General features: G+C 41.1%; 2 protein-coding genes across 3 annotated transcripts; one reads left to right on the top strand and one right to left on the bottom strand.

Moving 5' to 3' along the window:
• Window positions 1–50: 50 nt before the first annotated feature.
• LOC133900389 (probable pyridoxal 5'-phosphate synthase subunit PDX1.1) lies at window positions 51–1,399 on the top strand. Its single transcript, XM_062341506.1, has one exon. It carries the CDS (start codon window positions 262–264, stop codon window positions 1,228–1,230), a length of 969 nt encoding a protein of 322 aa, XP_062197490.1. The 5' UTR covers window positions 51–261; the 3' UTR covers window positions 1,231–1,399.
• Window positions 1,400–1,563: 164 nt separating this feature from the next.
• LOC133900388 (ATP-dependent DNA helicase Q-like 2) lies at window positions 1,564–13,942 on the bottom strand. Of its 2 annotated transcripts, none has more exons than XM_062341504.1 (21): window positions 13,573–13,942; window positions 11,587–11,662; window positions 10,572–10,792; window positions 10,051–10,197; window positions 9,758–9,973; window positions 9,078–9,182; window positions 8,886–8,990; window positions 8,616–8,738; window positions 7,681–7,769; window positions 6,947–6,983; window positions 6,821–6,854; window positions 6,205–6,257; window positions 6,057–6,134; window positions 5,913–5,978; window positions 4,408–4,474; window positions 4,278–4,331; window positions 4,003–4,110; window positions 3,765–3,862; window positions 2,450–2,528; window positions 1,966–2,183; window positions 1,564–1,893 (listed from the first exon to the last, which is right to left on the bottom strand). In XM_062341504.1, exons 2-21 carry the CDS (start codon window positions 11,651–11,653, stop codon window positions 1,726–1,728), a joined length of 2,133 nt encoding a protein of 710 aa, XP_062197488.1. In that variant the 5' UTR covers window positions 11,654–11,662; window positions 13,573–13,942; the 3' UTR covers window positions 1,564–1,725. The 2 variants fall into 2 exon arrangements, with proteins under 2 accessions (XP_062197488.1, XP_062197489.1); XM_062341505.1 differs by having other exon boundaries at window positions 3,765–3,844; window positions 13,573–13,941.
• Window positions 13,943–18,328: the final 4,386 nt, after the last annotated feature.

Here is an 18,328-nt window from a genome sequence, read left to right as displayed (position 1 = left end):
CAATCAAAACAGCAAAAAGCAGAGCAGAGAGAGCCCAGTGGAGACCCTTGTCGTCCGTAGCCCATTGCGTTGCGCTGCGTTGGCCCATCTCAAGCCACCCAACCCTGACCTGACCTGACCTCCTCGCCTCTCCTCCCCTCTCCCTAGCAGTCACTACAGGCGCCGCCGCCGACGCCTTACCCTCGTCGTCCTCGCTCCTTCTAATCACCCCCCAACGCCTACCCCAATCCATTCCTGCCCGCACCAAGGACAAGAAAAAAGATGGCTTCCGACGGAAACGGCAGCGGCGTGGTTGCCCTTTACGGCGGCGGCAGCGGCAACAAGGTCAAGGTGGTCGATGCCGCCTCCAAGCCCCCCGCCGCCACCTTCTCCGTCAAGGTCGGCCTCGCCCAGATGCTGCGCGGCGGGGTCATCATGGACGTCGTCACCCCGGACCAGGCGCGCGTCGCCGAGGAGGCCGGCGCCTGCGCCGTCATGGCGCTCGAGCGCGTCCCCGCCGACATCCGTGCCCAGGGCGGCGTCGCCCGCATGTCTGACCCGGGCCTCATCCGCGACATCAAGCGCGCCGTCACCATCCCCGTCATGGCCAAGGCGCGCATCGGACACTTCGTCGAGGCCCAGATCCTCGAGGCCATCGGCGTCGACTACGTGGACGAGAGCGAGGTGCTCACCCTCGCCGACGACGCGCATCACATCAACAAGCACAACTTCCGCGTCCCCTTCGTCTGCGGCTGCCGCGACCTCGGCGAGGCCCTGCGCCGCATCCGCGAGGGCGCCGCCATGATCCGCACCAAGGGCGAGGCCGGCACGGGCAACATCGTCGAGGCCGTCCGCCACGTCCGCTCCGTCATGGGCGACATCCGCGCCCTCCGCAACATGGACGACGACGAGGTCTTCTCCTACGCCAAGCGCATCGCCGCGCCCTACGACCTCGTCATGCAGACCAAGCAGCTGGGACGCCTCCCCGTCGTCCAGTTCGCCGCGGGGGGAGTCGCCACCCCGGCCGACGCCGCGCTCATGATGCAGCTCGGCTGCGACGGCGTCTTCGTCGGCTCCGGCATCTTCAAGAGCGGCGACCCGGCGCGCCGGGCGCGCGCTATCGTGCAGGCCGTCACGCATTACAGCGACCCGGAGATCCTCGCCGACGTCAGCGCCGGCCTCGGGGAGGCCATGGTCGGCATCAACCTCTCCGACCCAAGGGTGGAGCGCTTCGCCGCACGGTCCGAGTAGCTTAGCCGGACCTCGATCCGTCCATCCATCCATCAGGGGGGGAAGAAAGAAAACTCAAATAAATTCATCTTGTTTGCTTCCAATGTGATGTGCTTGTGTTGGCTAATTCGCATTGCTATGAACTTGACAGCTAGTGGTTTCAAACAATGCCAATCATCTCTTCTTCTGATGCCACCCCTAGCTAGTTACTTTGCAATGTTTAGGGAATTTGTTGAACTGCATTCGCTCATGTCACTGGACTGGGTGCTGCTCATAAATTACTGTCTCCCTTGATGATCTGAATGCCTGATTTTCTGTTAACCGAGCACTCCGTTCTTCTGGTCACCAAGAATCTATCCAACCACTCGCAACAATCAATTTTGATTGGAACAAGACTACCTCATTTGTGATTTGTCACACACAAGATGCAAGAACGTCCCATGTCTGTATGTATGCACTTGCTCAAATTCAGTGTTCCAACACTTACAAGGCATCTATCATCTTGCCATTCTAATGCTACTCTTCCTCGCTACTCTCGACACAAACAACATCCTTATCCGTCCTTCGCCTCTTTTTGGCTCCAGCTTCAGCTCCGTCAGTTCCTCGATTGATATGGGACCGCATCAGCTCAATGATCCTGGTGCCGTACTTCTTTGTCTTCACCTTCCCTATAACCTTCTCTAGCTGCACAAGATGAAATGCCCATGTTTATATATGTCCCGCAAAGATACACTTGCAGCTTCAATCAAACCTCACCTCAGCCACAGTGGTTGGTTTTTGGCAGCTCAGGAGAGAAATTTGCTGCGCCGAAAGAACTGCATGGGGGAATATGCCCCCGTTACTGGACGACAGCTCTCTACGCAGTTCATCAAGTTCAGCTTCCAAATTGCTCATCCGAACGAGTTTTGTGCCTTTGGATCTACCACCTCTATCTTGAGAGGGAACAGCAACGTCAAGCTTCACCAGTCTGTTCCCTGTGTAGCAAGATGCATACTCACAACAACGTTCCATAATTCTCCAAATGATTAAAAATATGAACGGCACCACACATTAACAAGGGCATAGAAAATGTCTGAGCCAGGTGCACATATTCTAATTAGAAAGGCGTGAGAAGAACTAGGCAGTATTAAGTGAATGTACAATCCATTTTGCAAAACCCAAGATAATGGCGCATATATAATGATTAGCATGCAAGGCTGGTGAAGCAAGATGGAAGGGTTGAGAGAAAAGAAACATTTACCTTGCATTGCTGGCTTCCACAGTGGTCCTAAGGTAACATACGCGTTGGTCGAATATGCTGTATGCTGAAATTCCTCTTTCTAAAAGTGGAAAAAAGGACTTTAGCAATCGTTGCTAATCCAATCAAAGGTCATTGAGGCAAATAATGCCAAACTCTAATGCGTCACAGAATACATGAGCATTTGCAAATGGTAAGAAGATGATGTGTGAAGGATAAATGTAAAGGATGTTCGGGGTAAATCCATAAATGGCATGGTACAAACAATTCTTAGCTCCAACAAGTTCTTCCCGCATCTCTCCACTTGTAGGATGAGCACTGGATGGAGCGAGAAGTATTTGTAAAGTGCATAAACTCTATTGATCCCATATTACCATAGAATGTGAAAGGTTAAGAAACCTTTTGTAGCTCCATCCCCTTAATAAAAATAGTATGCAAAAAATATTTACAGCAAAATGACGTCTCGTGTATTTGCACTAGCATAAGACAAATATTTTAGTGGTTATAAAAGAAGGTAGCATCAAATGCTGCACCAGATGTTTAAAAGTCTAAAACTGTGTTATGCTAATCTTTTGTCTGTAAAAAAGAAAGATGTCAGCACCATCATTTCTTATTTACATATCCATCTACTAGTTTCCCAGATTTCCAAAAAAAATGGGATGTTTGACCCATCAGAATGATGGCTTTCTCATTGCAGGTTTGCCCCCAGGGTTCCCAAAACCAGTTATCTCAGGCCAACCTCTGAATTTCCCTGGCTGGTCGCAGGAGCTACAGCATTAGCAAATTTGCAACCACTGGAATATGGTCATATTTCTTCTTTCTTAAAACATGCCATTTCTACAAGGTGTGAAGATATAAAACCTTTCTTATAAAATTAAAACTGAGATCGATCAAACCGAGAATAGATAGAAACTGACAAGTTCTCACATCCTGCCACAGTGTCGGATTTTAGCACAATCTATATTCTGTAATCTGGTTGCATTAGTTCTTAAAAAAAAAAACTTGACTAACCTAGGAGGAACTAGGTGGCATTGTAAATACGAAGAAATAGGCACTCAAATTCGAGTCGAAGAGGACTCAAACTTGGATGGTCTAGGCGTACATCTACACCCTCAACCAATTGAGCTAGGCTCAGTTCCTGTTGCATTAGTTCTTAACTTCTTATTTAACCTTCCAGTTGATATATCTAATATTTATAGAAGGATGTTGAATAGCAACAATATAATGTGGTTTGTTAACCAACTAATGTTAGATGCATAATGGAGAACACAAAATACACTAACGAATTCACTTGGCAATAGTTGCGGTGCACACATACCAAAACATGATCGAGTATCAGGTGAACTATCAACTGCTCAATTTCTTCTCTTTTAAGATCAACAGCTTGATTGGAACCACCTGCTTGAACATTATCATCTGTAATGTAAGATTGGTTGAATGATATACTTCAAATCATAAATTAGATCAAAAATCTCAGATGATGATTGATAGCATAATACCTAAGACAACCTAAGGCAGAACATAAGCAAAAAAGAGATTTTGTTGATGAGACATACCTAAATGTTTCCACTTTGCCTTGAACTTATCCACCAGCTGCAACAGTGTAGCTCTTTGGTCATTAAGTTGCATGTCGTGTAGAAGTGAAACTATAACTTTGGTATGGTCTGAACAAGAAGTCAGAAATTATTGTGGGAATATGAACACAGAACACATGAAGCTTTACAATTTTCTAAAAAAAAAAGTGTCAGAGGAATAATATTCATTTCGGTATAAGTTGAAGAAAATGTAATTGCTCGTTGGTTGTAATTTGTGAAATGCAAAATCATCATACAGGTGGCATCTATATCCTTGAGCTCAATACTAGAAGCACAATTGTCACACATTCCTGCAAAACGAAATTCTGTAACTATGAATAGTCCAAAAGTTTTACTCCTGACAGAAATAAAGGATCAAGAAAATACCATTGCAGTCCTGCAGAGCCTCTCCAAAATGTTGAAAGAAAGCACCACGGCGACAACTCTTCTTAGACTGGGAAAAAAAACTTGCAATCAGATTTTACTGACGAATACACTACAGCAACATCTAATTCTTTTGTTTCTTAAATGCAAAGTGTTCTAGAGGCCCTTATGAAATTTGGCATGATTTGGTCGGTTTGTTGAGATACAACATCTAAACCCAGTCTAATCCAACTATCTTTCCAGTATAGTGAAGGTCTAGTATTTAATATTTCTATTGCATACTGAAGGTCTGTCTAAAAAGTTATTCCCTCATTTCTTTTGCTTGACGTTTTAGACTTGTGCACAATTATTAAGAAAAGGAAAAAGATGATCATAGACCATATTAAAGTTATCTCTTCTTAATGCTATCCCATTAAATCTGTCCATCTCCTAGACCACTCACAGTGGGCAATGAGCAAAGAGATTGAATCTTGAAAAACGCAGCAAAACACTAATGAGGTAAAGGCAATTTAGGAAGATACCAACCAGTGCGCACATGGAACCCATGTTAATTACCTTGAATTATGGTGTCATAAATTGCCTTGAATTAGGAAGGTTACTCATGAAACCAGGATGCATGCGTAAAATAAAGATAATTCAGTAAGTGCTGCCTAAATGTTTATAATGCCTATTAAACATAAGGCGCTGTTTTAGGGCAGGGACCAAATTTAAATTGCCACTGGATTTTCTTTGATGGGCAGTTGTGATCCTCCAAATCTGCCAAACTTGTGCTTTATATGTAGTATGGATATAGATAGGCATTTCTCTTCTCAAAACCCTATAACACCAAACATGAAAAGGTACACTGTAGGAGACCATTACAATTTTGCTTTCCACTGAATGAAGAACTACTGTTCTATCTTAAGAACTTATATATATGAGAGCCTATGAGTGTTCTGTTACTTCCCATGGCTTTCTATCCTATCTAGCAAATTCATGGAAGTTGAAAATTTGAAATGGCTGTCAACACTTCATGCTGTTCAACAAAGCACAGTAACTGAAAAGGAGGTTGATCCTGTAATGAGATGTGGAGAGAGGCAGATTGGATCGAAGCCTCAATAGCCTTACTGGCCTGGGTTGATCATGTATATATAGCAGGCAACAGCCTGATGGGAAACAGGAGAGCAGAGCTCTCAGTTACAACAGATAAATCAGGTTTGTTAGGATAGCTAACTTAGGCTACAAGGTACACGGTTTAGCTATCCATTAGTCAGAGATAGAACTTATCTGTGAACAGATCCTTCACATGTTTGTGCTGCTTCAGTGGTAGTGATTTGTAACAGTGCTATACAATCACTATCCAGATAGGTAGTCCAGTTGGCATTGATAAATAGCCATGTTGGATATGATTGACAGAAAGGCTTGATTATACAGTTGTTAGTAGCAAAGAGACTGAAATCGATGAGGGGCTTAGACACAGAAAATCAAATAGATTGGCTATAGTATCTCTGAGGGTCGTGGGAGTTCACCTGACAGTATCGTACAATGTCATAAAGATTTTGCAGACCGCAGTTTTCGTAGAAGACCATTGAACTCTGTTCATTGAAAACACGGCACATATAGCGATGAAAACAAGAACTCACACTGAGAAAATCAAGAAATTTAAGTCTTGCCTGCCTCGGAACATCACCAGGCCGATAATACAAAACACATTCTGAAGGTAATCCATCCCGCCCTGCCCGACCACTCTCCTGAAGTCACATAGGTTTATTAGAAGGGACCACTTGACCGGGTAACTAGAGAGAAATGATATTAACATACCTGGTAGTATGTCTCCATAGACTTGCTAAGGCTATGATGAATCACAAATCTAACTACAGAAAAAAAAAATTTATTAGATAATTTATTAAGAACATAATAATACTACTTGTTCCATATCCGATATCACCAGTCTCTACCAGCTTCCGGGACATTATTCTAGTATGAGCACATCTTAATTGAATGGCTTAAACATTTCTCAACTAGGCTATAGCAGAAACCTACGAACAGTATTAATATTACCATTAGCAGAGGAAGGACAGGAATAACAAGTTACTAGGCATGGATCAGGTAGTAACTTATTGGTAAAGTATTACCCATGTACAGAAACTGTTTCATGGAGAAGACCAGTCCCCTTCAGTTTGCCAACCAAAAACCAGGTTTATTCACTCCCATTTCTGTTTTCTCAATTTTTCTCGAGTCCTAAATTTTCTACACACCTAATAACAACATCCTGAGAGTTTTTACTACTGCACACAAGTCATATGACTAGTAACAGGTTAACTTTATCTGTTTTCAGAATCCTGCTGTTGCCTGCACTATATAACTAGAATAGATAAGTATGCATGTACATCCTGTACATGCCATCATTATGATAAAACTCCAAAACTGAACACACCATCTGGTTTGTTGATTCCCATTCCAAACGCCACCTATACAATTTAACACAAAAATTGTGAGAGAGAGAGAGAGAGAGAGGGAGGGGGGAGGGAGGGAGGGGGGGGGGGGCAAGTGGAGCACATACTGTTCCAACGATGACCTGTGATTTACCTTTGCTCCAACTGTTGAAAACAAGCAATGGACTAAATTATATGCTATTATAAGAGCTACATACCAAATCACAGCAGTGATTTAGCAAACACTGCTACAATAAAGTGGATCTTATTGAAATACTTGACATCTTAAAATCAGTGCAATCAAACTTTATAAATTTGACCATCAATATATTGTAACCCTAAACCATAAATTTCTTGAAAAAAGAAACTACATAATACCATAATAGTGATCTTTAATCTATGTTGAAATAAACGAGAGCGCCATATAATCGCACTATATGTCCACCTATTAGATTGGAATCTGATGAGTAGAACATGAAAAAAAAAAGACCTTAGTAAATGGTAAAATCTAGAACATACTATGAAGGGCATGCAACTTTATAACTATTTTCAAGTAACAATGGAACTAAAATGACAAGCTATGACGGCTTGAGTTGTGAAGCCCCACCATCCAGGCCGGGAATACAGCCAAAGCGTGGTGATGCGCTGCCACCCAACGCCTAGGTGCTGCCTAGGCGGCCCTAGGCACCCATTTTTGAAACACTACGTTATATTGAGGGCATTCAGCGTAATCAACCTACTTGATCAATTATGCTGTTGTTCTAAAACCAACAATTAGGTTGGTAAAAAGATGTACAGAACCAGAGAAAAGTTTAGCTCAGAGAAATGAACAATAGATTAAAGAAGTAAATTCTGTACACACCACGTATGGATTTTCTCACGTGCAACAATATCCATATCGGCATGATAATAATCTGCTAAAATACCCCTATCGCGCAATTCTTTTGCAACCTGTTTATCAACAAAGCACATAAGTTTAACAAAGGATTATTTGTTTGGCTGAAAAAATCTAATCACAAAGACTAGCAAATAAACTCAGCATCATGCTATATGTTCTATGCTGATATGGCAACCACGTGTTATTGCGTACTGCAAGAACATTATTACAAACACAAATTCAGGTGATATCAAACGCTTAAACATAGTAAACAATTTATTTGATGAAAAAAAGAGATGAAATCATACTTTGCAGATATTTCTTGCTGTTGACAAAAGAAAAAAATAGTTTGTACCTGTTAGCTTTTATTTTTACTATTTATAGTTCGTATTAATTAGAAAAGCCCAAAAGCACCTAATTCACAATCGGAATTTGCAAATGCTTGTTTTGATCAATAATCAAAGTTCCAAAATTTTGTGTGGAGATAGCACAGGACTTACAGGTTTAGATTGTTTTGGACCAATGTCCATTGGATTCATTAAAAAAAAACATTGGCTACAGATTTTTAATGCTGTGATCAATTCAGGTTATACAATTCTTTCTGTTCCGGTGTATGAAATGGTATTTACACCTGTCAAAGGTAAAATTAGTTTTGTATGTACACCCATCAAAGGTATTATTAGCAAAAGATATTGGTTGAATACTGATGCCTCCTCAAGAAAAAAAAAATCCTAAGCAAATACTGATCTTTGAAGCATTGAGAAGATCAACTATCGCATAGTTTGATCACAATCAAATTAGTCAAATAAAATGAACATAAATTCTCAAACAAGGGAGGTAGCAATTATTGATGTTGAAACGTTTAAGCTATATTTCAGCAAATAAAAGAAACTGAGCGACCCATGGATCATTCTACCAACCTGTTCACATTCCTTCCTTGAAAAGCAATACACAATTCCAGATTCATTATTTGGGTATGCTTCACTTATAAAACTTGCCATCTCATCAATAACGACCTTTCCAACGGATGATTTCTCATACACCTACATGGTAACCAAGTATTCAGAGGTATCGCAAGGCTAGTTAAATCCTGTTTTCCCCTGTTGCATTTTTTGCACTATTCTTTCTCATAATTGAATAAAGGATAAGAAACAAAATTGATAGAACTTGCAGACTGAGAAAAGACATACCTTATAAAACAGGTTGGGCCTGTTAACTGTGCTGACAAACTTGACACATCCTGGGATATGAAGCATCTCTATCAAATCTGATTGGACTTTACTTGTTGCAGTTGCCTACAAAGTATTGCAGGGCAGGCTCTAGTTCACGCATAATTTACTTCTTCTAAACTTGAATGTTATTTGCAATTTTGCACTACTTACAGTTAGAGATATCACGGGAACACTGGGAAACTGGATCTTCAAAATGCCAAGATTCTTGTAGTCTGGACGAAAATCGTGGCCCCATTGGCTACAGCAGTGTGCTTCCTGCATGATAATTGTTAATCTCAAATGGCAATGGCAACTCCAGAAAATCCCACTAGATATGCTCATGCATCGACAAGTTTATTGCATCATCTCATAACATACTATATAAAGAATAGAAACAACTTGAAAAAATGTGGACACTGAAGAGAATAATTGCCAATGATTGTTCTTTTTGTATGAGTTAATATAGCTGAGCTTAGATTAGGACAACAAGTGCTGCTTTTTAGTACAACACCGATTCTGGTCTAAGTGGGAATTTTTTGTGTTTAAACAAGCAAAAATACTCGCTGTGAGTAAGCAATTACAAGCACAACATCCAACCTCAAACAGCATAAAGGTACTTTGTCATGTGGCAAACAATGTATAATCGAGATATAATTTTAAATGTAATAGTTCTAAAAATTTAACTGCAGGCAATCACCCGATCTTGCATAGTTCAATGCCATAAGAAATTTATAGCTCACATAGGAACAACAAGGAAAAGAACCTTTTTCAAGAGAAACTGCAATATATAAATGTAGTGCAATAATTCTGGGTATCGGCAACAAATAGAGACAAGTTTTACCATCACTCACATCTATTGCAACGAGAGAAAGACGTCCAGCATGATGGCATTTCTCAAGCTTAGACATGAACCTTTTACTTTTCGATATCTTTTCAGGCGTCACGTATAATATCTTCAGTTCGCCTTCACCTTTATCAAGTGCCTTGTAGATGAACTTCTCAACTTCCTTGTTGGTAGTTGAAGTTAGCATGTATGATGGTATACCTAAAGCTGCCAGTCCCATGACCTAGAAGGGTATAAATCACCAAGAATGAGAATGAGCATGCATAGAGCAACCAAAAACGTTGTTTACAGTTTAACCACCTGGTCCTGGATAAGGGAAAGTAAAGGGCTGACAACCAGTGCAATTCCATCACGAAGTACAGCTGGGAGTTGGTAACATAGGCTCTTCCCACCACCAGCAGCCATTATGACCAGGACATCTCTTCCACTCATGACTGCGTTAATTATCTGTAAGCGCAATATGCTTAAAAGAGTGCAAAATAAAAGAAACTTGTACAATGACATAGCCTATGGTATGTAAAATTAGGATCAACATTAACAAGAAAAGATATCGAAATAACAGGAGCATGAAAGGAATGGAAGTCTAAATTTCTTGAAGCAACATACAAATCGGTGATTATACAATAGTATGCTACCTAAAAACCATCATAAGAATCCAAAGCACTTCAAACATCTGGTTCTTCACTAAATGCAATACATGATTATAGGAATCTCACTTGGTGTCGAAAATAACATAGAAACTTGCACATTTCTTTTGAGTTATAACTAGCGGCGCCCAAGAGGAACATTTAAAAAAAAAACAGATTCTGCTACAAACTTACTTCTCGTTGATTTGATCGGTAGGAGGTGATGCCAAATACATTGAATCGGATATCATCAGCCTGAGAATCCCATGGGAAGCTCCCAGACCAATCTTCCAGAGCAACTGAAGATGCATTGATTTTTGTATTTCCAGATGCCTTAGATATTTCCAACAAAGCCTTTAACTGCGACTGGCGCTCATACAACTCCTCTTGGCGATCAAGTAATGTTTTAATTTGACCTGGAAAGCATGAGTTTCAAATGGGCAAATTGACTCTGTAGCACTCAAAAAGGTGTACTTAAGAAAGTAAGACCGGAAAACATGGCCGCTGTCATTTGATGCTACATAAAACCTTCTGTGTTGGATTTAACATTGATAGCTGGGAAATGGCCAAAATGCCCCTTCACATTGAGAAGCGCATGAGGGGGGCCCTTAGAAGAATAAGGGGGTAAATGCAATTATAGTTGAAAAAACCTGTTACAAACACCTACAATGCTCTAGTTGCAACCCTGAGAACCTCCAACAATCAAGGAGGACACAGAGGGCACGAAGTCACTTCATGACCAAAATGGGGACCGTGGCAGAGTTAAGATTTTGAGGCTCTGGTCAGACTTGCTGGCTGGCTGAACTGATCAGAGCAGGAGATCTTAGCAGCATCTGCATATGATGCGACATTAGTGGTTCACGCAGACTACAGAGGGGATAAAATTTTCTTGTTCTAAAGTAGAGGACTAGGGGGCAAAAACTATATGTTTTGAAAATAAAGAGGGAGTGCACCCCCCACCCCTCTCGCAAACACCCACACCCACATACACGTGCAAAAGAAAGGGAGATAAAATTCAAGTAATTTCATTTTCATTATCATTTAAACTGAAAATGGATACATAATTCAGTAAGTAGCTGATGCAGACAAATTCTCACAGAAAAGATGCATGTATCAGTAATTGGCTATCACTGAGACATGTTTATAGATTTTATGGATCAGGTCATGAGAATAGTGGATGATTCATGATTTTTTAATATTGTGATAATACCTTGGATGTCATGGAGTTGTGACTCCACAAGCAACAGTTCTCCCTCAATGTTTTCGTCGTCCTCCATGCCTCAGCTCTGCACACATGACATGGAAAAAAGATGATTGAGCAGCTTTTGGTTTGCATGGTTATCCAGTGCCCTAAAAAGAGTTTTCACTCAGAAACCACAATTCAGTTTTCTAAAAGCAAACTTACAACCAAACTTCAAGCCACAATCACCTATAGTTGAACGAAATTGTGGTTGAGTCAGTAAGTAGCTGATATGATATGTCCATGCATACTAAGTTAAGCATACAAATATGATATGTGCATTTAAGATTGCTACCTTGAAACTTAGTTACCAATTCAAGGAAAAGTGACCAGTTTAACAGCTCTACAATAGAGGCATACTTATTGTACTTCATGAGAGTACGGCTGTACCCAAAAAACTTGCAAACAAAGCTAACACTAGTATTAAGGTTTACTACACAGCTTTGGAGCAAAAATGCAACCCCCAGCACAGCATAACAACCACATCAGGCCATTCTGCCCATTCGAATCCCCAAGCCTCAGCCTAGGCATGGCATGTGTCCAGACCAGTAGGAGCCCATCAGCATATGAAGAATTTATGTGAACTCTACGAGTTCTCTTTAATGTTTTGTAGTGCTTGCTCTACATAGATATTATGCAGTTTTGAGCTATTTTCTTATGACCATATGTAATTTCCACTTTTGTATATCAACGAAAACTGGACACCAGCAATGGAAAATGAAAAAGATGAAATCAGCTATCAGCCAAAGGCCATGTAAGAAATTACAAGAAGCCAGGAAACAACTGAAGCATTAAAATTATAGACAAGAGGGAGATATATATATATATATATATTGTGCCTTTTGCCGAACATGCATGCTAGAGAATCCTTCCAGAACCTCTGAACATCCATCAAAGTTTGCCGAAGCCATTCAGATGCTAGATGCCGGAAGAACACAACATGGAGTGATATGTATGTGAAGATGCCAACAAGCAACACCGATATATATATATATAGTACCAAACGTAGACAAACATGATTATATCCTTCAAGAATTAGAAAAAGCTACAGATTTTTGCCATTGATATGAAAGAACCACAAATGTTAAAGATACATTGACTTAACCCTTGTATTTTCGTAAAACATTTCAACCTTCTCAATTTTTTCCAAACTCTTAAAAGTTAAAACTGAAGAAATCAAACAATTGGTCTCACATATCAATGGGAACTTAATACATCGGACCCAGAAATAATTTGAGCTTTCCTCTCTTCCTAGATTTCCTTATTACAACTAATATTGCCTCCCTACTGTAAGCATGTGCCAGCACTATCACAATCCTCCAATAGCCTTTTGTCCGATTGATAGCCCTCTAACAATAGGCGAAATGTCCGCTATGACCTGACCCCTAGGAGCCCAATTAAGGGTACCATCTGCCAACACACTGGCACAGCCACAACGGCGATGGAGCATAGTCTCAGCACCATGGCCGTTCAGGTATTGATTTGGGTGCCAAGGGATAATTTTTATGAGATTATATAAATATAGTGGTGCAAATGGTGCGGATATTACCCGACTGATCCAAAACGCATCCGACCCCATTTGAATATTAGAAACAGTACCTCGCTACCAAATGAGCGGAATATACATGACTACCGATGTGTATATCAAAATTATGAAGGATAGTAAAACAATTACTTCCCAAAGTTCCTCCTCCTTCTCCAACTTATTACAAATCTACTAATAATTTCTACTTTCTGTGAAAATTGAGACTGGAGATGACACGATAAGAAACTTCTAGAGTTTTACTGTGTACTCACATTTAAAAAGTGCCCACACCAGAATATCACTTTACAGAGCCCAAAAAATGTATATACAATCAAACCAACAAGCATTAATTTGGGCGGGACATTGTTCAACTCAGATAAATTCAGTAGTCCGGACAAAAGAAAAGAACAATAGGCGGCAAAGGAAAATACCTTAAGGCTTGAGAAGTTTCTGATTATAAAATTTCCAGGCCTTCCACACAGCCCAATCAAGAACTCTCCCAGCACCGCCTGCCCGCCACCTCCTGGCCCTGGCCCTGGCTACTGCCCTTTGGACCAGCGTCCTGCCTTCCCACGTTCCCAGCTCCGGCGCCTCGGCGGCTCCGCCCGTCCTCCAGGGGCCCAGCCTCCACGGACCGGTGCGGCGTGCGACGCCGCCTCCGCCCTTCTTCTCCTTCTCTTTCCTCCTTTTTTTATGCCTTGTTCCTATTGCTGCGTCGACTGGAATCGAGTGGGGGCTGTGCCGATACAAAGATCGCCCGTGCGAGTTGACAGGCCAGCGTAAAACCCTAAAACCCTTCCGACCGAGGAATTTTTTTATTTATATATTTTCATTTTTCAATATTTATAAAAATATATGTCTATTTAAAAAATTGTAGATCTAATCTAGATGTTAACATACCTTGACAGGCCAACGTAGACCCTACGTGGTGCAAAAGATGTCGCCAGAAGATACATCTTGATAGGTGACACAAGACACAGGCCTCGTATGAAAAGTGTCAAGGTATGCTAAATATCTTAGTTTATATTAGTAATAAATGGCATCAAGCATGTAAAATATAAGCAATTTTTCATAATAGGTTCTATGTTCTGTTGCTTCAATAGGTCGCATATAGCTGAAATTTCGTGGTGCGATTATTGTTCATGTGCGCCTTACTCAACCGATCACATGTATGGCACGCGTTTTATATAGGAGAAGGTGTCACATATTGAACGGGTGATATTTTTTCCAGTGGGTCTGTTGCAACACAGACGCTCTTGTTGGTTAGATGATACCTTGACGTGTCAGCAACGTCGGTCTGCATATTTACTTCTCAATCGTTACCCTACGAGCCTCACAAGGTGTCACCTTGATGTCATCCTTCCAATGGACGACGATAGGTTAGATCTGAATTTTTTTTAAATGAACGTGTATATTTATAAATATTAAAAAATAAAAATATATAAATAAAAAAATTATATGACCGAGTTGGGTGCACCGGATGCAAACGGGACATGTTGGCCAACAACTCCTTTTAAATTCATGTTTAACACTTGAGCATTGCATATTTTATTATTATATCATATTAGTATAAATTTTTATTTGTTTTAATGTTGAATAAAGGTGCCGTGGAACTCCCATGGATGAATCACGATGTAGGGAGTCAAGTCGGAGCCAATTTGAAAGAGTTACGGATGTCAAATTCTCCTCCTAAAGCTTAAATCAATTATTTGGGAAACTTAAAACCTCATATGAAGAAAGTTATAACTACAAAGTTGTAGATCTCGTCTAAAGCTATGCAGATGAGGAAGTCCGAAGAGTTTGGAGGAGTGTGGTACAATCACTATATGTGACTGTACCACCCTAGGTACCTGACTATACCACCCTCAGGACGAGTCCGAGAGGCCATAGAAAAAGCCCTAACTTCCACGTTTCTTCACCGAATCAATCGTGACTTGTTTTGGGAGTTTCATTATGATCTAAGGAACATATGGTACAATATTAATTCTTGTGTTGGGAGACGTCCCCTCATGATGATCTTGTGAGTATTTTTCACTAGTATGGTAGTAGATAGGTAGGATGTGTGTTGAACCGAAAGGCCATAAGTAACAGTCTGGTTGGATGAGGCTATGTGGTGAATCATACTTTGAGTCGTAACGTAGGCATGCAATACAAAATAATAATTGAGATCTATTGTTGTAAAATAAATAATTGCAAAAAAGTATATAAAGGCAATAAAGTAAATTAAACTATAATATAGTACAATTAAAATAAAGGCTCGATGCAAATAATAATATGAAAATAGAGCAAAAGACACCAATCCGTGCACTTACAAGACATCAGTCACCCCAGGTGCCCCGACAGCCCCGTAACACCAAAATTTGTGTGCTATAGCTGAAGGAAACGACCAAAATGGGAAAAAAGCGCTCGACCGGCAAAGTCCCTCGTGTTGCCCCTGTGGCTCTGGGACGACAAAAAAAAGTGTGCTATAGCTCACTGGGACGACCCTAAATGAGAAAATCATGCTCGAACGACCAAGTCCCCTGGATGCCCAAGTGGCACCTGAACACCCAAAACTTGTGCAACTCACAAGAATGACCCAACAGGAAAAAAGCGGCCAAGCCTTTTGGGTGCCCTTGCGACCCTGGAATGCTAAAAAAATGTGTGCTATTGCTGGCAAGAATGACCCTAAACGATGAAAACGTGGTCAAACGACTAGGTCGCATTAGGTGTTGATGCATCCAAAACATGCATCATATTTCCTATTGATTTTATGAATATCTTTGATAATTATTACTTTGCTAATCAGTGATTAATTGCAAGTTGCACAAGATATGTTTCCTTTTGTTACACCCACAGGGAATGGAAAGATTTTTGCGAATATATGTATATAGATGCAAAGATCTCATGAAAAGGAAGCCAACCGCACCAACCCCGCCTCGATTGGAGTTTCCAGAGAGTTTGGAGGGATGTTGTATGATTGCTATAGGAAATTATACCACTTGACCATACCGGGCATCCATGGGACCAACTCGTCAAACCCAACAATTTTTGTGAAGGTGGTGGCGTTGATTGACTTCTAGAGGTGGCGCAAAACCCTACGTCAATGGTTATTTAATCATGGCATGGATCTACTAAAGAAGAGAAGACGACACCAAGAGAAAACCAAGAGAGGTAGATAGACTTAGCCACCACACACCATAGTTCATCTATTCCCCCTCATTATATCCATTGCAATATGTCTTCTCCATCATTTCTCCGTGTAAACATCCATCGCATCAAGAAAGTTATTTATCTTTGCCTTCAATTATGTTCTTCATTTATTTATTGATGATCTTCTTTTCTTTTATTATGTGTTTTATTTCCATTGAGATGAGCGAGTAGTTTGAGGGATAGAGGAGGCTTAGGTGCCATGTAGTGTATAATTAGTGTAGATCGGGGGTAATCTTAATGTAGTATTTTCCTATGCAAATCTGTTTGTTTGCCCACAAATATGAGGATCAGGTACACGGAGGGAGGCAACAACTGTGCGGATGACCAAGTTGTAGATCAAGTCTATGTTACAGGGATTATACCCAATTACAGTGAAGAAGTTCCACATGGGATCAATGATACAACCACGGCACGTAAGGCATTATTCTGGCCCGTCCCTTAATAGTTGTGTATGGCGATGATATCATGTGTACTGAAGGATGATCGTTCTTGTCCAAAGGCCCACATAAAATGACTGGTGGACAAAGGAGATTAGGTTGTACCACCTGAGTAATAAGCATACTTAATTTATATGGTTAATCTTTATCTTATTTATTCACTAATATGTAGATCATCTTCCCATTTGCACAATCAACTAGCTACATGGTTCCAGCGTGCTCTCTACCCTACTTTTAATCATTTTTTCCATCCTTGTTAAAGAACCATTTACTTCTCACATTTAATAGTATATTTATTATTAAGGGCTTCTATTTACAAGTATTTACCCCCCTACATCACAACCAAAATGTTAAGTGATTGCAGGGTAAGATCATAGTGCAAGCTTGGTAGACCAATCGCCTCCCTGAGGGATCGATATTCAAACCTAGGGCCACTTTAGGGATTTCGTGTTGCACGTTCTTTGAAATGATATTGAGAGAATAACCGTGTATAACAAGGATGTGCCACAAAGCAAGTAGGTGCCCCGACGGCCTTGGAACACACAAAAATGTGTCATATATCTCAAGAGAATGACAAAAAATGTGATCAAACAACAAAGTCACCTTAGTTTCCCATGGCGTCTCTGGAAGGCCCAAAAACACACTCTATGGCTCACGGGAACAACCCAAAATGGGGGGAAAATGTGCTCGAACGACCGAGTCTCCTAGCTGCCCTGGTGGCCTGAAATGCCCAAAAATGTGTACTATTGCTTACAGGAATGAGCCAAAATGAGGAAAATGTGCTCAAACTTTCAATCCGTCTGGTTACCCCAGCAGTCCCAAAACATCAAAAACATATGCTATAGCTCACAAGAATGACCCAAATTGAGAAATACATGCTTGAACGATCGAGTAACCCAGGGTGCACTGGTTGCACTGGAAAGCCCAAAAATGTGCTTGATTAGCCTAGTCGCCCCGATTGTCCCGAAATGCCCACAAACGTGTGCTATAAGTCACATTAATGACCAAAATCAAGGAAAATGTGCTTGAATAGCCGAGTCACCCAGCGTGCCTCGTGGTCCCTGAACGTCCAAAAACGTGTGCGATACTGAAAGTGCATCTAGCCCCTATGTGTGGTTTTGGTAATTAATGGCAATACCTATGGACTAACAATGGTGTTGACTTCCAGTGCAACCTCATGTTCCCGCGTTTAAAAAATTGCCCTCGCCAGATCATCCGGTGTTCAGTCCGAGTCTGGTTCGAGTTGGATTCATAGATTTGTTTAGATTCTTTTTGCGTTTTTGGCCGAACAGAATGTGTTTATGGTTGAAATCGAGTGGTAAGCATTTCCTTTTTGACTTGTTGCTGCTTACAACCAGGGTTTCTTTTTTGACTGGTCGGAGGCCGTTTCAAACGTAGAATTCTCATATGTAGAAAATTTGGAGGAATTTGACTTTGCGCCGAAAGGAAAATGTGCTTGAATAGCCGAGTCACCCAGCGTGCTTCGTGGTCCCTGAACGTCCAAAAACGTGTGCGATACTGAAAGTGCATCTAGCCCCTATGTGTGGTTTTGGTAATT

Source organism: Phragmites australis, chromosome 19 (genome assembly GCF_958298935.1).
Source record: "Phragmites australis chromosome 19, lpPhrAust1.1, whole genome shotgun sequence".
Classification (NCBI taxonomy): Eukaryota; Viridiplantae; Streptophyta; class Magnoliopsida; order Poales; family Poaceae; genus Phragmites; species Phragmites australis.
The sequence above is the reverse complement of the archived record's forward strand: the minus strand, read 5'-3'. Positions and strand labels throughout refer to the sequence as shown.

Excerpts from the sequence above, each read along its gene's own strand:
- LOC133900389 (XM_062341506.1), top strand. The coding sequence starts at position 262 with ATGGCTTCCGACGGAAACGGCAGCGGCGTGGTTGCCCTTTACGGCGGC.
- LOC133900388 (XM_062341504.1), bottom strand. The coding sequence starts at position 11,653 with ATGGAGGACGACGAAAACATTGAGGGAGAACTGTTGCTTGTGGAGTCA. Across the intron at positions 4,475-5,912 it reads ACATTGTACGATACTGTCAG|TCTAAGAAGAGTTGTCGCCG; the intron begins GTGAACTCCCAC and ends TTTTTTTCCCAG. Across the intron at positions 1,894-1,965 it reads AACCAACCACTGTGGCTGAG|CTAGAGAAGGTTATAGGGAA; the intron begins GTGAGGTTTGAT and ends CATCTTGTGCAG.